This window comes from Ailuropoda melanoleuca, chromosome 6, assembly GCF_002007445.2.
Source record: "Ailuropoda melanoleuca isolate Jingjing chromosome 6, ASM200744v2, whole genome shotgun sequence".
In the NCBI taxonomy this organism is placed as follows: domain Eukaryota; kingdom Metazoa; phylum Chordata; class Mammalia; order Carnivora; family Ursidae; genus Ailuropoda; species Ailuropoda melanoleuca.
The window spans coordinates 17,150,147-17,167,104 of NC_048223.1; the positions used below are offsets into that span (position 1 = coordinate 17,150,147).

The 16,958-nt window shown below is 39.8% G+C and overlaps 1 protein-coding gene across 1 annotated transcript in view; it reads right to left on the reverse strand.

The window, feature by feature from the left end:
• COL6A6 (collagen type VI alpha 6 chain) overlaps positions 1–16,958 on the reverse strand; it is a 105,993-nt gene that overhangs the window by 33,380 nt on the left and 55,655 nt on the right. The window contains 6 exon segments of the mRNA XM_034661824.1: positions 311–804; positions 4,360–4,371; positions 6,295–6,331; positions 6,447–6,482; positions 7,558–7,620; positions 16,535–16,597. Coding sequence (XP_034517715.1) covers positions 311–804; positions 4,360–4,371; positions 6,295–6,331; positions 6,447–6,482; positions 7,558–7,620; positions 16,535–16,597 — 705 coding nt within the window.

The following is a 16,958-nucleotide window of genomic DNA, read 5'->3' on the forward strand; positions in this document are numbered from 1 at the left end:
TCCTTGGAGAAGCGCTAGGATAGCAAACCTGGGTTCATGTCCTGACGTGGCCACTTCTTAGCCATGTGAAGCCAGGCATACAGATTCAACCTCTCCAGGTGGTTTTCTCACTGACAAAATGTGAATAATAATTATAACTCTCCCTTACATACTACTTGTGAGAATTAAACAGGATAATGCATACAAAGGGCTTAGCGTATTCCTGGTACATAGAAATAAATAGTGTAGTTCAATGCTTTCTTACAGAGGCTTCTGAATGTAGGCCAAAAAAAAAAAAAGAAAAGTCACGTGCAAGTCTTAACCATCTTACCGCAAACGCACGCTTGACGGAGGGCACGTTGCTGAACGCGATCACGACCGGAATGATGTCAAGGGCACTGAATTCCATAGTGGCCGTGGCAATGGTCTGGGCATCGGCAGACTGACCGCTGCTGAAGAAGGTGGCGATTCTTCTCGTGTGCGCCCCTGGAAGCGTTCGCTTGAAGACATTCCTGGAGATAAACCTCATCACTTTGCCGATCTCCCTGCTGTCCGAGGACCGCTCGTAAGGAATAGCTTCGATCTCCCTGAGGAGCTGCTGCTTCCTGTAGGCGTCTGAGAAGCGGACGAGGTGCCGGGCATGAGAGGTATAGGTGAGGATGGCGATGCGCGCGCCCACCGGGCAGCTGGTCTCCCGGACCCTGACGCCCCTCACCAGGGAAGACATCAGCTCCTTCATGCGCTCGAATTCCTGCTTGGTGACATCTCGAGACTGGTCCAAGGCAAACACCAGTTCAGTGGGGTGCACCGGGCATTCTGGTTCTCCTGGAAGGCAAGAACATGCTCCCGATGTAGCGTGCTTACTTAAAAACATTTTTTTGAAAAGATACATAGAGGGCAAGGTAATTTTAAATGATAAATGTGCAAATACTTAAACATTAAATAAGCATTAAATGCTAAAATGCAGTTGAAATATTAAATGTTGAAATCTGGAATGAAAAATCCTATTTTTAAAACTGACGGATAAATAAATAAAATCTTTAAAAAAAATAGGGGCGCCTGGGTGGCACAGCGGTTAAGCATCTGCCTTTGGCTCAGGGCGTGATCCCGGCGTTATGGGATCGAGCCCCACATCAGGCTTCTCTGCTATGAGCCTGCTTCTTCCTCTCCCACTCCCCATGCTTGTGTTCCCTCTCTCGCTGGCTGTCTCTGTCGAATAAATAAAATCTTAAAAAAAAAAAATTGAATTTGCTCTTTTAAATAAAGCCCAAGAGAAAGAATCATTCGAGTTTTTATGCAATTTGTAAGTTAATGACCAAATTCTTTCTAAGTAATCAAAAGTGCATGGATATGCCCTTTTACTTACAGCAATCGGATCGCTGGTATTAGGTTTATTGCTGGAACTTTATACAGTTAGCTGAACTAAAACATACATGTTTTTATTTGATAAGGAAATGTAATGGGAGTTAAGAAAGGAATGGGTCCAAAAGCTCTGTGACTGATCTCAGAGAGATTAGAAGAGGATGGATGTGCAGTATATAGAAGAGCCCCTCAGATGTGGAGAGTTGACTGTGCACTAGCCACGTGACCTTGTCCCAGCCCCTTATCTTCTCTGGGCCTCATTTTGCTCATCTGTAAAATGCCGGTCCTGAGCTCAGCCACTGCATCACCCTGGTCTGAGGAGTCAAGGAACCAACGCAGGCAAGCACTTCGGGCAACAGCGCCCAGCGCCTGACAGGGGCTCCGCTGAGGTCAGCCATTACTATTACAATTACCCTTACAGACTTTTTCATAGTGAGAACCGCATCACTTAAAAGAATGAGGAAAGCCTTCAGGGGTATATATTTATTTAACAGTTGAAAAGGCAGGTTTAACCAATAAATATACCTATTACGTAGAGAAAGTGAATTATTAAACTTGAATGTTAAATGTTAATTTCAGATTTATGTATTGCTCCCAATTCATTCGTCCTAATCCCGGTACCCTGCATTTATCACTGTTGGCACTTTATATTTGTCTGATTAATGTTTTCATCTCCGTGAAGTGTGAAGACGGGGACTGCATCCCTCCCCATCTGCCATTTAGCAGGTTTCTAAGAAATGCTGACTGAACGCAGCAGCCGCAGCCACAGGACAGTTCCTGTGCAGCAGGGTACAGGACGAGCAGGACTCGTATAATGGGGGAGATGCCTGGTATTGAGATGTAGGTTGGTAAAAGGAAATCTCAATGATGCACTTCTCCTGGAGGGGTGCCTCCTCTCATTCAGATGCCAGCAAGTCAGATGCAGAGATAAGAAAAGCAGCTTGCAGCCTACCAGCTCTTTATGAGAATTCAGACACTCAGATTTGCTGGGGCTGGCCTGGACTGGTCAAGGAGCGAGTCCACTGCTGTGACCAGCGGAGCTTCACCCCCATCTTGGTGCTAGATGATTATCTCCTTCTGGTCCTGGGCTCTGTGACCTAAGAGGCTAAAGGACCAGTAAGAATAAACATTTAACCCCAAACCAAACTGCATCTCAGTGGAGACAGAACATAGTTTATTGGCCTCTGAGTCTAACTTAGAAGGCCGAGCAGATGTTAAAAAAAAATGGAGGTCACGTCAACTTTACAATAAAGAACGGAAGGACGACTAAACATGAAAGCGGTTCTGCCAGCTTCCTGTTTGGGCTGTGATTTGCACATGGCAACAACACAGCAATGGAGCTACAGGTGCAATTTAGACATAAAGGGAAAAAAGATGCACAGCCCCGGCTAAAATATGAAAAAGTTCAAGTTTTCAGGAAAAAATTACCTAAAAGGTAATTCAACTTGCAAAACACATAGTCTGAAATCTAGCAAGCTGCCAGGAACCAGAAGATTCTGAAGAACGCTGGGATGGCTTGCGGTGGTACCTAGGAGGCCCTCAAGGCACAGATGACCACACGGAGACCTAATAGGGCTCTGTGGCCATACACTGTACACTGATGGCTGCTGCTTGGCACAGAGCTGGTGATGACAAGGACAGAGAAGGAGAAGCCACTGACATGGACCCACGGCACAGCAACGGCAGCCCTCTCCAGGCCACCACCACATTTGTCTGGAATACCACAATGCCCTCCTGACTACTCCTCTGGCCTTTAAACTTACCCTCCCCTACAATCTGCTCTCCCAGAGTAGCCCGAATAAGCATTCAAAAGTCATTCCTCAGCTTATGCTCTTCCTTCAATACTTTGAATAAGCTCTTTAATACCCTCTCATTCCAATCTGAATACAATCCACCCTCCCTATTTGAATCTAAAAAGTTCAACTTGACCTGGCTTCTGCTTGCTCCATTTTTTCACATGCCAATCTCCCCCTCCCTCACTGGACTGCGGTCAGTTCTTAGGAAATGCCTAGGGTCAGTCTTGCATCATGGTCTTTGCACTTGCCGTTCTTTCTCCTGGCTCTTGTAATGCTGGCTTCTTTTTTTCCCTTCAGTCCAAACTCCAATGTCACTGCCTCAAAGAGGAGCCCTCCATCCTAAAGCCACTCTCCCCTCCCCCAACATTATTCTGTGACAGAGCGCCCCATTCTTTATCTCTTTCACAGCAACTATAGGATTCCGGATTTCTTTGACGTGCTTAGCACCCAGCTCCTCTGCTAGAATGGAAGCTTCTGAACACAAGAATTATGTCCATCCTATTCAGCCCTGTGTCCCCAGTGCCTAGCACATAATATACTTTCAATAAATATTTGTTGAGTGAGGATCCAGAGGGCATGGATTGATGGGTTTAGACAAAAGGTACAGGGCACAAAGGTGTAAGGAAGGTAATTGCTGTTACGTTGAAATTTTTTTTTTTAAGATTTTATTCATTTATTCGACAGAGATAGAGACAGCCAGCGAGAGAGGGAACATAAGCAGGGGGAGTGGGAGAGGAAGAAGCAGGNCGAACACAAGCGGGGGAGTGGGAGAGGAAGAAGCAGGCTCATAGTGGAGGAGCCTGATGTGGGGCTTGATCCCATAACACCGGGATCACGCCCTGAGCCGAAGGCAGACGCTTAATGACTGAGCCACCCAGGCGCCCCACGTTGAAATTCTTAACCACTAGACTACAGAGACAATAGAGAAAATGAAGGGAAGGAGACATATTATTACAAAAAAACCTAATGGTAACATAAATGGTAATGTTAGTCATTAAAATATTTAAAAAAATCAAACCACTTGGTGGAGAAACAGCTGTGAGGCTCAGCTAAAGCTGAGTGATTTATTGGAGGCAGGTCTCTGCTACCAGTATGAGGCAGCAAAGACAGCTCAGATAAAATTTATATCATTTGGCAGGCAACACACTGTTTTAACTCATCTTTCCAGATGTATGACAGTTTGGAGCTTGATTGTAACTTGCTGTAAAGAAAGATCACTCACCATGTCCGCCAGCTGGGGGAGAAGAGCAAAGGAGATTGGGTTATTATTTCGTAGAACGGAGTTCTGTACTGTGTAGGGAAATCGTGGCAGTAGAAGCTCTGCCCTGTGTGCTTTTTGTCGATGACTCAAACATCGAGGCAACAGAAAGGTTTGGAGAAAATGCAGACGGATCCCCAGCATCTTGGCAAAAACAAGATGGGATGGGANCAAACATAGAGGACAGAAAGGTTTGGAGAAAATGCAGACGGATCCCCAGCATCTTGGCAAAAACAAGATGGGATGGGAGGAGTGGGACAACATAGAGCCATAAATCGGTAGCCTGCAGCCAACTGTCAGACGGAAAGGACCTCTGCCTGGGACGGAGCATTACACTGCAGAGAGGTGCACTGAATCTGGAAAGGTTAAAAGGTCCTAACCGCTCTTTATCCTAATGTTTTTCCATGTTGAGATCTATAGATACTGACTTTATACATATGCACATATACAACCTGCACAGATATGTATTTGCGTGTGTAAACATTAGAGGTGGATTTGCTCTCAAGTAATAAGCTTTAGATCTGCCCTGTCCAATATGGAAGTCACTAGCCACATGTGACTATTTAAATTTTAATTAAAATTAAGTGTATTAATTTTAGCTTCTCAGTAGCACTAACCACCTTTCGAGTACTCAAAGTCACAGGCGGCTAGTGGCTACTACATTGAACAGTGTGGTAGAACACCTCCATCACTACAGAAAGTTCCATTGCTTTCGACTTCTCACCTTCTCATTACCCAGTGCAAGACCCAGAGAAGGGACCTAGCCACATGTTCCCATGAGTATGTGCTTTTACAATATGCAAAAGTTGTTGGTTGTGATTTCCTTTCTTGTTCTAAACAACACTTTCTTTTGAAATAATTTTGTACCTATTTTTGGATTTGTAATTTTGTACTGAACCTCTCAAAGTATGGAAGATTGGGCCTCATCACACTTGGGTCTACCTTTGAGTCATAGTTCCCATGGCTCTAATGTCAAAAAGTGAACTGTGTTAAGACAGCCCAAAGCAACCAGTCTTCATGACTTCACATATATATTTTATTTTCATCATGGGTGGTTCCATTATGGTACGAAAAGGTAGAGTTGAGGTCCACACTGCATTCAAAGCTTTCAAAACTGTGTGTCTTTGAGACCAAGGCTCTCTACAGAAATGGGCTCCAAAATACCTTGAAGGAATTTTTCATTCATGGTGTTTATTTGGGAGGTCATTACACATTTGTAAATAAACACTAACTAGTCAATTCTTTCCTCATCTTGTGTGTGGAATTCCTTTAATGGTGCTAACATATATTTTGATAGAAGATGCTGCTATAGGAGTCCTCAAGCAAATTCAAAAGAGTGTTTGCCAAATCAGAATGCCTTTTTGCTTTAAAAATTTGGAAGGAGAAAAAATATACAGGCAAAAATGAGTAATTTTACAAGCAAATCCATCATTCCAATGAAAAGTAATCAAGCATACCTTTCCAGAAAAGAAGTAATAAACAATAAACCAAAGTGCTCCCACTCATCAGGACAGCTTATTATCACAGCTAGCTTTCATACCAGGTGAATTCAATCCTGTGTTATTGTCAGGTGTTAATAAGTTTTAACAGTTCAACGTGACTCTCCACTGATTGATTTCACCATCAGAAGAGTTCTGACCTCACACGTCAATTTTCCCTAGGTTAAAAGCACTAGATATATCATTAATTAGCACTCAGAACAACTTTCAATAGACATGAGGGCAGTCAGATAAGGAGTTAATAGTCACCAGTCTATGTTGACTCAAAATATATGCAAGTAGCATCTCTAATGTTAAGAGAGTGGCTGGTAAATTGTCTCAATTCTGAGTGCAGAATTCACTGCTCTTCTTCTATGAATGCTTTGACAACTTGGGTGATCAATTTAAGCAGGATACTTACGGCTGTGGTCCCGTACATACTGAATGAGCTCACACATCTGCAGTTCAAAAATAAAACAAAGAATTAACCGACCGACTGCCAGGTCTTCAAGTCTAAAAATAAATAAATTTAATGGAGTACAGAGTATTCTGTCGGAGTCAGGAGATACATACAGAAAATGAAGCCAATCCTCTGGCCCCTTTCACACCCTAGGAAACAAAAGAAATGCGGTCTCATTGCTCTGCACACTCATCAGTAGCCAGAATGTGCATTAACCTCAGAAAGTGAAGCTTTCTAAAGTTTTTATTCTTATTAAGTTAGAGGAGAAAAAAGAATACACGTAGGAGGACCCTCATCACTGAGTTAAGAGTAACATTCTAGGGGAAATAAACTGTAAGCAGCAAGCTTGATGAACACTAACCTCCAAAGGCCACCTTCCTCCAGCCCTATGTGTGGACAAGGGGCACTCAGAACCCAAGGACGGAGCTGAATACTTAACACTGGCATGGAGAGCTTGGGAGCAGGCTTCTGGCTTAGATATAGATAAGGCTGAACCATCTGTTATAACTGCCCATCCTTAAGGAACATTCAGAGTTCCTCAACCCCATACTTGGCCTTGGGCACTGAACAGCAACTGAACTGAAGCTTCTTCTGTTTCCATCATTGGTTGGATGACAAAGGGACCAGACTCAAACTGTACATCTGGAAAGGTAATCCCAACAGTCTTCCAAAAATGAATGAATATACATATATATATCTGTCTGGATTGGGAATAGAAAGAACAAAGTGGAATTGGTTTTAATTTCACATGTTCAGTTCCATCTTTGGAACAGGAAGAGTCTGACTATTCTCAAAGAGAGACACCCAAGGAAAAATGCAGTGAAGCCCCACCCGAACTCCTGAAGAAAATAAGTTCCATGTGAATACAACTTTGATCATTTATTCCCTGTTCATTAATTTCCTCTCACTTCCCTTTGTTCACTAACCACTTATTGAATATAGGATAGAGGACAAGGTCCGGGCAAATAAAATTCACCAATAATTGAGAAATCACATTTTAGTGCAATACTTTTCATTTCCTCCCTCAAATTCCCCTTACCTCATGAGAAATGGCAACTAATATTTAATCAGCCTTTCCCCCTCCTGTCTCAAAGCACATAAATGCGAAAAAATACCAAAAATAGTTTCCAAGTGCAAAGACAGAAAGCATGAACATTTGGACAATGAAGACTCCATGCACTATTTAGAAAAGGACCTGGTGTGATTTATGAATTTTCAACTTACCTTGCGTCCAGGAGGTCCTGGCTCCCCAGGGGATCCCATCTCTCCTGGAGGCCCATTGGATATCTCAAAGCAGAATTTAAAATTATATTTATACATATATGTATAGTGTTTATGGGTGTGTTGTATTTTATTTTTTAAAGATTTATTTATTTATTTGACAGATAATATGCACAAGCGGGGAGAGCAGAAGAGGGAGAAGAATACTAGTGTTGAGTAACCTGATGCGGAACTCGATCCCAGGACCCTGGGATCATGACCTGAGCCGAAGGCACGTGCTTAATCAAGTGAACCACCCAGGCATCCCTAATGTTTGTGGGCATGTTTTAAATGTCAAAGGTAATAACACTTTCATTTTAGAACATTGACAGATTTCCAAAAAGCACACAAAAGGAAAAAAATCTTTAGTAATCCTTTTGCTTCCGAATAATCCTTGTTAACATTTGGTATCATTTCTTCTAGTGTTTTACTTTATTCTTTTAGTATTTTTATATGTTTATATACACTTATATTCTTTTAAAATATAATTTTATACTTTTTCCTGTTATCTTTTAAACTAAATATAATCTCTTGAAGTTTTCATGTTACTAAATTTGGGGGGGGGGCAAAATCATTTTTAATGGCTGCATAATATTCCATTACACAGATGTACCATGATTTCTTTCATCATTCCCTTATTGTTGGCATTTAGGTTTGCTGCTGTTGTAATAAATAACACCAAGAAAAATTATATGTTGCAATTCTGATTATTTCCTCAGGTAAGATTGCTAGAACTGGAATTTTTGGATCAAAGGAGAAATTTTTATCTGAATGAGACAGTAGATGACAACAAATAAATGAACAAAAAACCCAGAAAAGCAAAAATTTAAATATAAGAAACCCAAAACAATAAGAAGAAAACACTTAAAAGTTGGCTGGAATATTTGTAGTGAAATGAGGAATAATAGCAGTAATAAAAACAATTGCTGACTACTCACTATATGCCAAGAATTCTTCCATGTGCATTTAACAATATAATTTATTATAAAGAAGGCTAAAATTTAATTTAAAAATTAGGGTGATATTCCTTAGTTCATTCAAAATGCCATGGGATTTATAACCTTTACAGGAATGAAAAAATGAAGTCATCTAAAATCAACTTAATTTGTACAAGTATTATCTATGAGGCAGGGAATCTTTGGGTATTCTACAGTGTGCTGGGTTGAGAGGGGAAAAAAACCTCACTGATTGTATTTTCTTTAGGAGATATAGATTAACCTTCCTGGAAAAAAAAATGGCAAACTGAACATATGCATTGACTTTGCTCCCTTCTCCATGTTTCATTAAAATGATAGTACGTAGAATTTTATTTTTTAAAAATTTTAGAAGATTTTATTTATTTATTTGAGAGAAAGAGTACGAGCGGGGGCGGAGAGGGAGAAGCAGGCTTCCTGTTGAGCAGGGAGCCTGATGCGGAACTCGATCCCAGGACCCTGGGATCATGACCTGAGCCAAAGGCAGACGCTTAACCATCTGAACCACCCAGGCATCCCTAAGTAGATTTTTTTTAAGGGCCAAAAAAAAAAAATGGGGAGAATGAGAAAGAATATAATAGCCACAAACCTCCAGAGGCTAGAAGGCAGATGTATATGTGTTAAATGACTTAGCAGATCTGAAAAAGCTGTATCCTAAGCCAGTAGCAGGGAATGCCAAGAATCCATTCCCAAAAGGCTCAAGAATTGGCAGCACCGGGTACCTCCAAAAGTGGAGGTGAAGGGGAAGGGCTTAATAAGGAGGACTGGTTGAAAATCATTTTAGGAATCCTCCAATCTCCTCTCCACTCTCTGCAATTGGGTGAATATCCCTTTTTCCATCCCAACAACAGACAGAGGTAAAGCTGAGGGATCTGCACCAGGGAACTCCAGGCAGTGTTGAGGGCCCATGGTACCCTCCTGAAAACAGGGTGATCCAATGAAGATATATGAAATAGACATGAGACCCCTCAGGTTTCCTTTTTCATGTGGTTTCATGAAAACTACAGCCAGACCTTCATCTTCAGGCAGGAAATTGAAACAATCTTCTCAGGGGAATCTGACCAAAGAAGGAAGACCTAAAGATATGGATATCAGAGGTCTGCTAAGTAAAGAACTCAGCCAGATCTCACTCTTCAGTAAAACTTATAGTTGACCAACTCTATCAATGTCTTTGGGGCTTCCAACTAGCCTTTTTGTTTTTAATTCTTAAATAGGAAGAGATAGCCCATTCTCCAGACATGCTGGAAATAGAGATCCATACAGGAAAAAAAAACTACAGGAAAAAGACTGTTGGACAAAGAAGACTGTAGAAATACTAACTTATATTCTCAGAAAGCTAAGAGAAGTTGTTTCAACCACAAAACAAGACAGGATAGTATAAAAAATATTTGGAGAACAAAAACAAGCTCTTTAAAATTAAATCATGAGAGGAGCATTGTGAAATAGTCCAAAAAATCTCCCAGAAAAGTAGAGCAAAAAGACGACTTAAAAAATAGAGAAGAGATAGGAGCAGAAGGATTGCCTTTTTTCCCTCCTCTTTCTCTCCCCCCCCACCTCTCTCTCCCTCTCTCGTATGAAACCTTGTGAAATTATTTGACTCTTTAAATCAGTGGTTCTCAACTAGAGAGAATTTTGTCCCCCCCCCAACCAAGGGAAATTTGACAATGTCTGGAGACATTTTTGCTGTCATAATGGGGAAGAGTGGAGTAGGGCAGTGCCACAGACGTCTAGTGGGTAGAGAGCAGGGAAGCTACTAAACACCCTATAATGCACAGGACAGCCCCACAATGAAGGATTGTCCAGCCCAAAATGATAATCGTGCCGAGACGAAGATATCCGGCTTTAAAGTATGTGCATGTGTTAAACTGATAAAAAAAATATACGTACAAACACACATATATATTCACAAAAGTTTAAAAATAATGACAAATTAAAAAAAAATCCTTCGGTTGGGAGGAAGAAACAAGGCGAAAATTTAGAAAACAAACTAAAAATGTAATCATTCCAAGAAAACTGAAGAGGCACTCAAAATTGAAGGTACAACTTTCTCAACAGAAACTTCCACCAACAGAAATTTCAGGTCTTTCAGAAGGAAAACCTGGAAGTTTTCAGCGTCTAAACTTCAACTTCAAATTCGGAAATATTTACATAGGGGAAAAGCAGCTTGGCAGGTGAAATAATAAGTCACAAACAGTGATAAATTGTGGGAAAAAAAGAAATTCAAGTAATCAAAGGCCAAAAGAAAAAGTTCACATGCTTCCCACTGGGTCATTGTTTTATAAAAATGATTAATGTGGCATCGAGGGACAAGAAACCAACAAACAGCTGAACTTGTTAGCATGCTTCCAACTTCAAGAGTAAACTACTTCATTAACAAGCCAAAGGAAAGGATCCAGAGATATTTCAATGCAGATGACATGTGCATTAATTTAAAAGTCTTTTCCAATTATCTTTCTAATTATATCATTTTAAAAAAAATCATAATGTTAAAGGACAGTCATCCAAAAACATGCATGAGGAGAAGAATTATAGCTGAGATGCAGTCGTCTCAGGAGAAGCAGGATGGAAGGAGAAAGCAGTTTCTTTATTTTGTACCCCTGAAACCCAATTTATGATGTCTACATAGGCAAGAGGGATCCAAGATGGTGTCATAGTTAGACCCTGAACTTACTTCCTCCCAAGGACACACCAAATCTATACCTACCTAGAGAGCAATTCCTCCTAAAAAAGAACTGAGGGCTGACTGAACAGCTTCTGTGCAAAAAAGGATAAAGGGACCACAAAGAGAATGGCAGGAGAGATGGAGACACAGTAACCATGGAAACCCTACCCCTGATGCTATGAACAACATTCTCCAGGATAGATTACATTAGGCTATAAAACAAGTATCAATAAATTTAAGAAGACTGAAATTATATCAAGCATCTTTCCCAACCACAATGGGATGAAACTAGAAATCAGTCACAAGAAAATTGGAAAAAACCACAAATACATGGAGGCTAAACAACATACTATTAAACAACCAATGGGTCAATGAACAAATCAAAGAGGAAATCAAAACATACCTGGAGACAAAGGAACATGGAAACACAATGGTTCAAAATCTTGGGGGATGCAGTAAAAGCAGTTCTAAGGCAGAAATTTATAACAATACAGGCCTACCTCAATAAAAGAAAAATCTCAAATAAATAATCTAACTTACACCCAAAGGAATAAGAAAAAAAAAAGAACAAAGCAAGTCCAAAGTTAGAAGGAAGGAAATTATAAAGAGCAGAGCAGAAATAAATGAAATACAGGCTAAAAAACTATAGGAAACATTAATGAAACTAGGAGCTGGTTCTCTGAAAAGGTAAACAATACTGAAAAACCTTTAGCCAGACTCATCAAGAAAAAAAAGACTCAAATTAGAAATATGAGAGAAAGTACAATTGACACTACAGAGGTAGAAAGGATCATAAGAGACTACTCTGAAAAAGTATATACTGACAAATTGGACAACCTAGAAGAAATGGATAAATTCCTAGAAACATTGTTTCCAAGACTGAATCCAAAAAGAAAATCTAAACAGACCAGTGCCCAGTAATGAAATTGAAAAACTCCTAACAAACAAATAGCCAGGACCAGATGGCTTCACAGGTGAATTCTACCAAATGCTTAAAGAATTAATACCTACTCTTCTAAAACTACTCCAAAAAACAGAAGAGGAAGGAAAACTTCCAAATTCATTCTATGAGGGCAGCATTACCTTAATACCAAAATTGGAAAAAAAAATAAACCACTACAAAGAAAATTACAGGCTAATGTTCCTGATGAGTAGAGATGCAAACATTCTCAACAAAATATTAGCAAATCTTTTTTTTTTTTTTTTTTTTTTTTTAAAGATTTTTTTTTTTTTTTTTCANCAGAGATAGAGACAGCCAGCGAGAGAGGGAACACAAGCAGGGGGAGTGGGAGAGGAAGAAGCAGGCTCATAGTGGAGGAGCCTGATGTGGGGCTCGATCCCAGAACACCAGGATCACGCCCTGAGCCGAAGGCAGACGCTTAACCGCTGTGCCACCCAGGCGCCCCAAAATATTAGCAAATCTAACCCACCAACACTCCCCCACCACAACCAAGTGGGACTCACCCCAGGGTAGAAGCCCAGTTCAATACCCGCACATAAAATACCATGACAGCAACACATTAACAAATGAAGAAAATCATATGACAAAATTCAGCATCCATTCAGGACAAAAACTCGCAACAAAGTGAGTTTCGAGGGAATATACCTCAACATAATAAAAGCCATATATAAAAAATCCACAGCTAGCATCATACTCAATGATAAAGAACCAAAAGCATTTCCTCTAAGATCAGGAACAATACAGGATGTCCACTCTCACCATCTTTATTCAATATAGTCTTGGAAATCTGAGCTGCAGCAATCAGACCAGAAACAAAAGACACCCAGATTGGTAAGGAAGAAGTAAAACTGTCACTATTCGCAGATGGACATGATATTATATATAGAAAACCCTAATAACTCCATCAGAAAACTATTCGAATAAAGGAATTCAGTAAAGTCACAGGATACCAAATTAATATAAGAAATTTCTTGTTTTTCTATACATTAATAACAAGGTAGCAAGAAGAGGAATTAAGAAAACAATCCCATTTACAACTGCATCAAAAAGAATAAAATGTCCAGGAAGACATTTAACCAAGGAGGTGAAAGACCTATACTATGAAAACTATAGGACACTGATAAATGAAACTGAAGATGACACAAGCAAGTAGAAATATATTCTATGCTCACGGGCTGGAAGAATTAGAATGTTAAAATGTCCATGTTACCCAAAGCAATCTACACATTTCAGTGCAATCCCTATCAAAATACCAGTGGTATTTTTTGCAGAACTAGAACAAGTAATCCTAAGATTTGTATGGAACCATAAAAGACCCTGAGTAGTCAAAGCAATTTTGAGAAAGAAAAACGAAGTTGGAAGTATCACAATGTCAGATTCCAAGATATACTACAAAGCTGGAGTAATCAAAACAGTATGGTACTGGCACAAAAACAGACACATAACTCAATGGAACAGAATGGAAAACCCAGAAATAAACCTACACTTATATGGTCAATTAATCTATGACCAAAGAGGTAGGTATATACAATGGGGAAAAGGTAGTCTCTTCAACAAATGGTGCTGGGAAAACTGGACAGCTACATGCAAAGAATGAAACTGGACCAACGTCTTATACCACACACAAACTCAAATGGGTTAAGGACCTAAATGTAAAACTTGAAATCATAAAACTCCTAAAAGAAAACATAGGTACAAATCTTCTGGATCTGTCTCCTCAGGCAAGGGAAACAAAAGCAAAAATAAATAATTGGGACTATTATCAAACTAAAAAGCTTTTGTGCAATGAAGGAAACCAGTAACAAAATGAAAAGGCAACCTACTGAATGAAAGAAGATATTTGTAAATGGTATATCCAATAAGGGGTTAATATCCAAAATATATAAAGAACTCAACTCAACACACACATATACACATAAAAAGTCTGATCAAAAAATGGACAGAGGGCTTGAACAGACATTTCTGCAAAGACGTACAGATGGTTTTACAGATGAAAAGGTGCCTGACATCACTAATCATCAGGGAAATGCAAATCAAAACCACAGTGAGATATCACCTCACCAGTCAGAATGGCTGATATCGAAAAGATAAGAAATAACAAGTGTCAAGGATGTGGAGAAAAGGGAACTCTGGTGCACTGCTGGTAGAAATGCAAATTGTTCCATACTGGAAAGCAGTATGAAAGTTCCTCAAAAAATTAAAAATAGAAACATAATACAACCCAGTAATTCCACTTCTGNGCCGGTATGGAAAGCAGTATGAAAGTTCCTCAAAAAATTAAAAATAGAAACATAATACAACCCAGTAATTCCACTTCTGGGTGTTTACCCAAAGAAAATAAAAACAGTAATTTGAAAAGAGATCTGCACCCCTACGTTTACTGCAGTATTATTTACAATACCTAAAATATAGAAGCAATAGATGAATGGATAAAGAACGGATACACACACACAATGGAATATCAACCATAAAAAAGAATAAAAATTTGCCATTTGTGACAACATGGATGGACCTAGAAGGTATTATGCTAAGTGAAATATGCCAGAGAAAGACAAATACCATATGATTTCATTTATATGTGGAATCTAAAAAAAAGACACAAATGAATAAACAAAGAAAGAACCACAAGAAAAACAGAAAAACAACAAAAATAGAAATAGACTCATAAATACAGAGGACAAACTGGTTGTTGCCAAAGGGGTGGTGGGTGGAGGAATGGGTGAAATGGGTGAAGGGGATTAAGAGGTACAAACTTTCAGTTATAAAATAAATAAGCCACAGAGATGAGAAGAACAGCATAGGGAATATAGTCAATATTATTATAATAACATTATACGGTGACAGATGGGGACTACACATCATGGTGAGCATTTTGTAATCTACATAACTGTTGAATCACTATGTTGTACACCTGAAACTAACAACATATATCAGCTCTATTTCAATGAAATTTTAAAAACCCTGGAAAGAGAGTCACAGAGGTAGAAATGGTCAAGTGGAATACAAAAGAGAATGAACACACAGGACAGCAGAGGAGCTGCTACAGGATCCCTTAGAAGAACAGGCAATTTAACAATGAGCTAGAAAAAAAATCTCTGTACATAAAGTTCTTGTTATACTTAATAAAAAATTGGATCAGAATAAAATTAACTGTAATGACAAAACTGGAAAACCACCCCAAGTACCAAGTTATATCACTTTGCTTTTCTTTTCCTGCTAATTAACAAGGTGTTAAGATCGGTTTACCCAATCGGTGCTGTGCTGAAGAAAAGAAACAAATTTTTGAGAGGCAATTATCAGAAGACTGTCTCTCTCACAAAGCGGCCATGTCATTTGTACACAGTGTAAAAATAAAGAGTCAACAAATGCAAAAATCCATTCTTAACCCACCGGAACCCAAATGCGCTGATGCCTGTGGGCTACACTGGACGCTTGTGTTCATTACGAGTGAGCCAAAGCTTTAGGAAATGTCCGAGTCCTTCTATGGAATAACAAGGACATATGCAGTCACGTAATAAATGGAAATTTTCTCATAAAAATTAAGACATACTCTCTTAAGCTAAAAGGGAAGAGGACCTTTTAGGATATATCTTATTACAAGTATTAACAAAACCTTAACAGTGAAGAGCAAGATGTCAGTGGGCATTAGGCTGCACTAAATCTGCCAGGGAAATGGGATTAAACTAACCATATTTTGCCAGTGCAGAACTGTTTTTGACCACAAGGATTCCTAAAACAAAATCTTATTTCCAGAGTCAAGAAGACAATTATCATATGGTTTCACTCATTTGTGGAACATAAGAAATAGGGAGATCGGTAGGAGAAGGAAAGGAAGAACCAAGGGGGGGGGGTAAACAGAAGGGGGAATGAACCATGAGAGACTGTGGACTCTGGGAAACAAACTGAGGGCTTCAGAGGGGAGGGGGGTGGGGGACTGGGATAGGCTGGTGATGGGTAGTACGGAGGGCACGTATTGCATGGTGCACTGGGTGTTATATGCAAGTAATGAATCATGCAACTTTACATCAAAAACCAGGGATGTACTGTATGGTGACTAACATAACATAATAAAAAATTACTATTAAAAAAAAGAATGGTACACTGGCAGCTAGAACAGGTGAACTTATTAATTAAAAGCAAACACTTCTTTGCCTTCCTGCTGGTGTTGGAGGATGAGTCGTATAACCATCTCCCTTCCCCGGGTTTGCCTTAAGAACACACACACACACACACACATTTTGCAAGTCTTGGGGGAACAAGTGACAACTCAAATGATTGTGGAACCATGACAAGGACTTCCCAAAGAGGCCATGGTGGTAAGACATTGGAATCTAAGAAGCTTACCGTCATGCCTCTAGCTCCCTTGGGTCCAGTTTCTCCTGGACCACCAGGGTCCCCAGTCTCACCCTAAATAAGTTCAGAAAAATACAATGGCAATTAAAATCAAAGAACTATATCTCAATGTGTTTTTAAGCTTATTCCAACATGAAGACATTTTTTCATATACATTTTAATCTTCAACAGTCTTCTTTGACGTGCCTGCCCTCTCCTCCCTCTTCAATGCCCTCCCTCATTTCTATAGCTCTCTACGCTGCACGATGCGGCCTCATTGTTTAACTTCTGCCTCCCCTTCTCCAGCCACAACACCGCCTCCCTGTAGACACGAACAGTGCCCTTTATTTTGTCCTCCGATCCTATCACAGGACCTGGCGTTTACTGAACTCAGTAAATGTTTCTAGTAAAAGTGAAAGCCTTAAGGTAGAAGGCA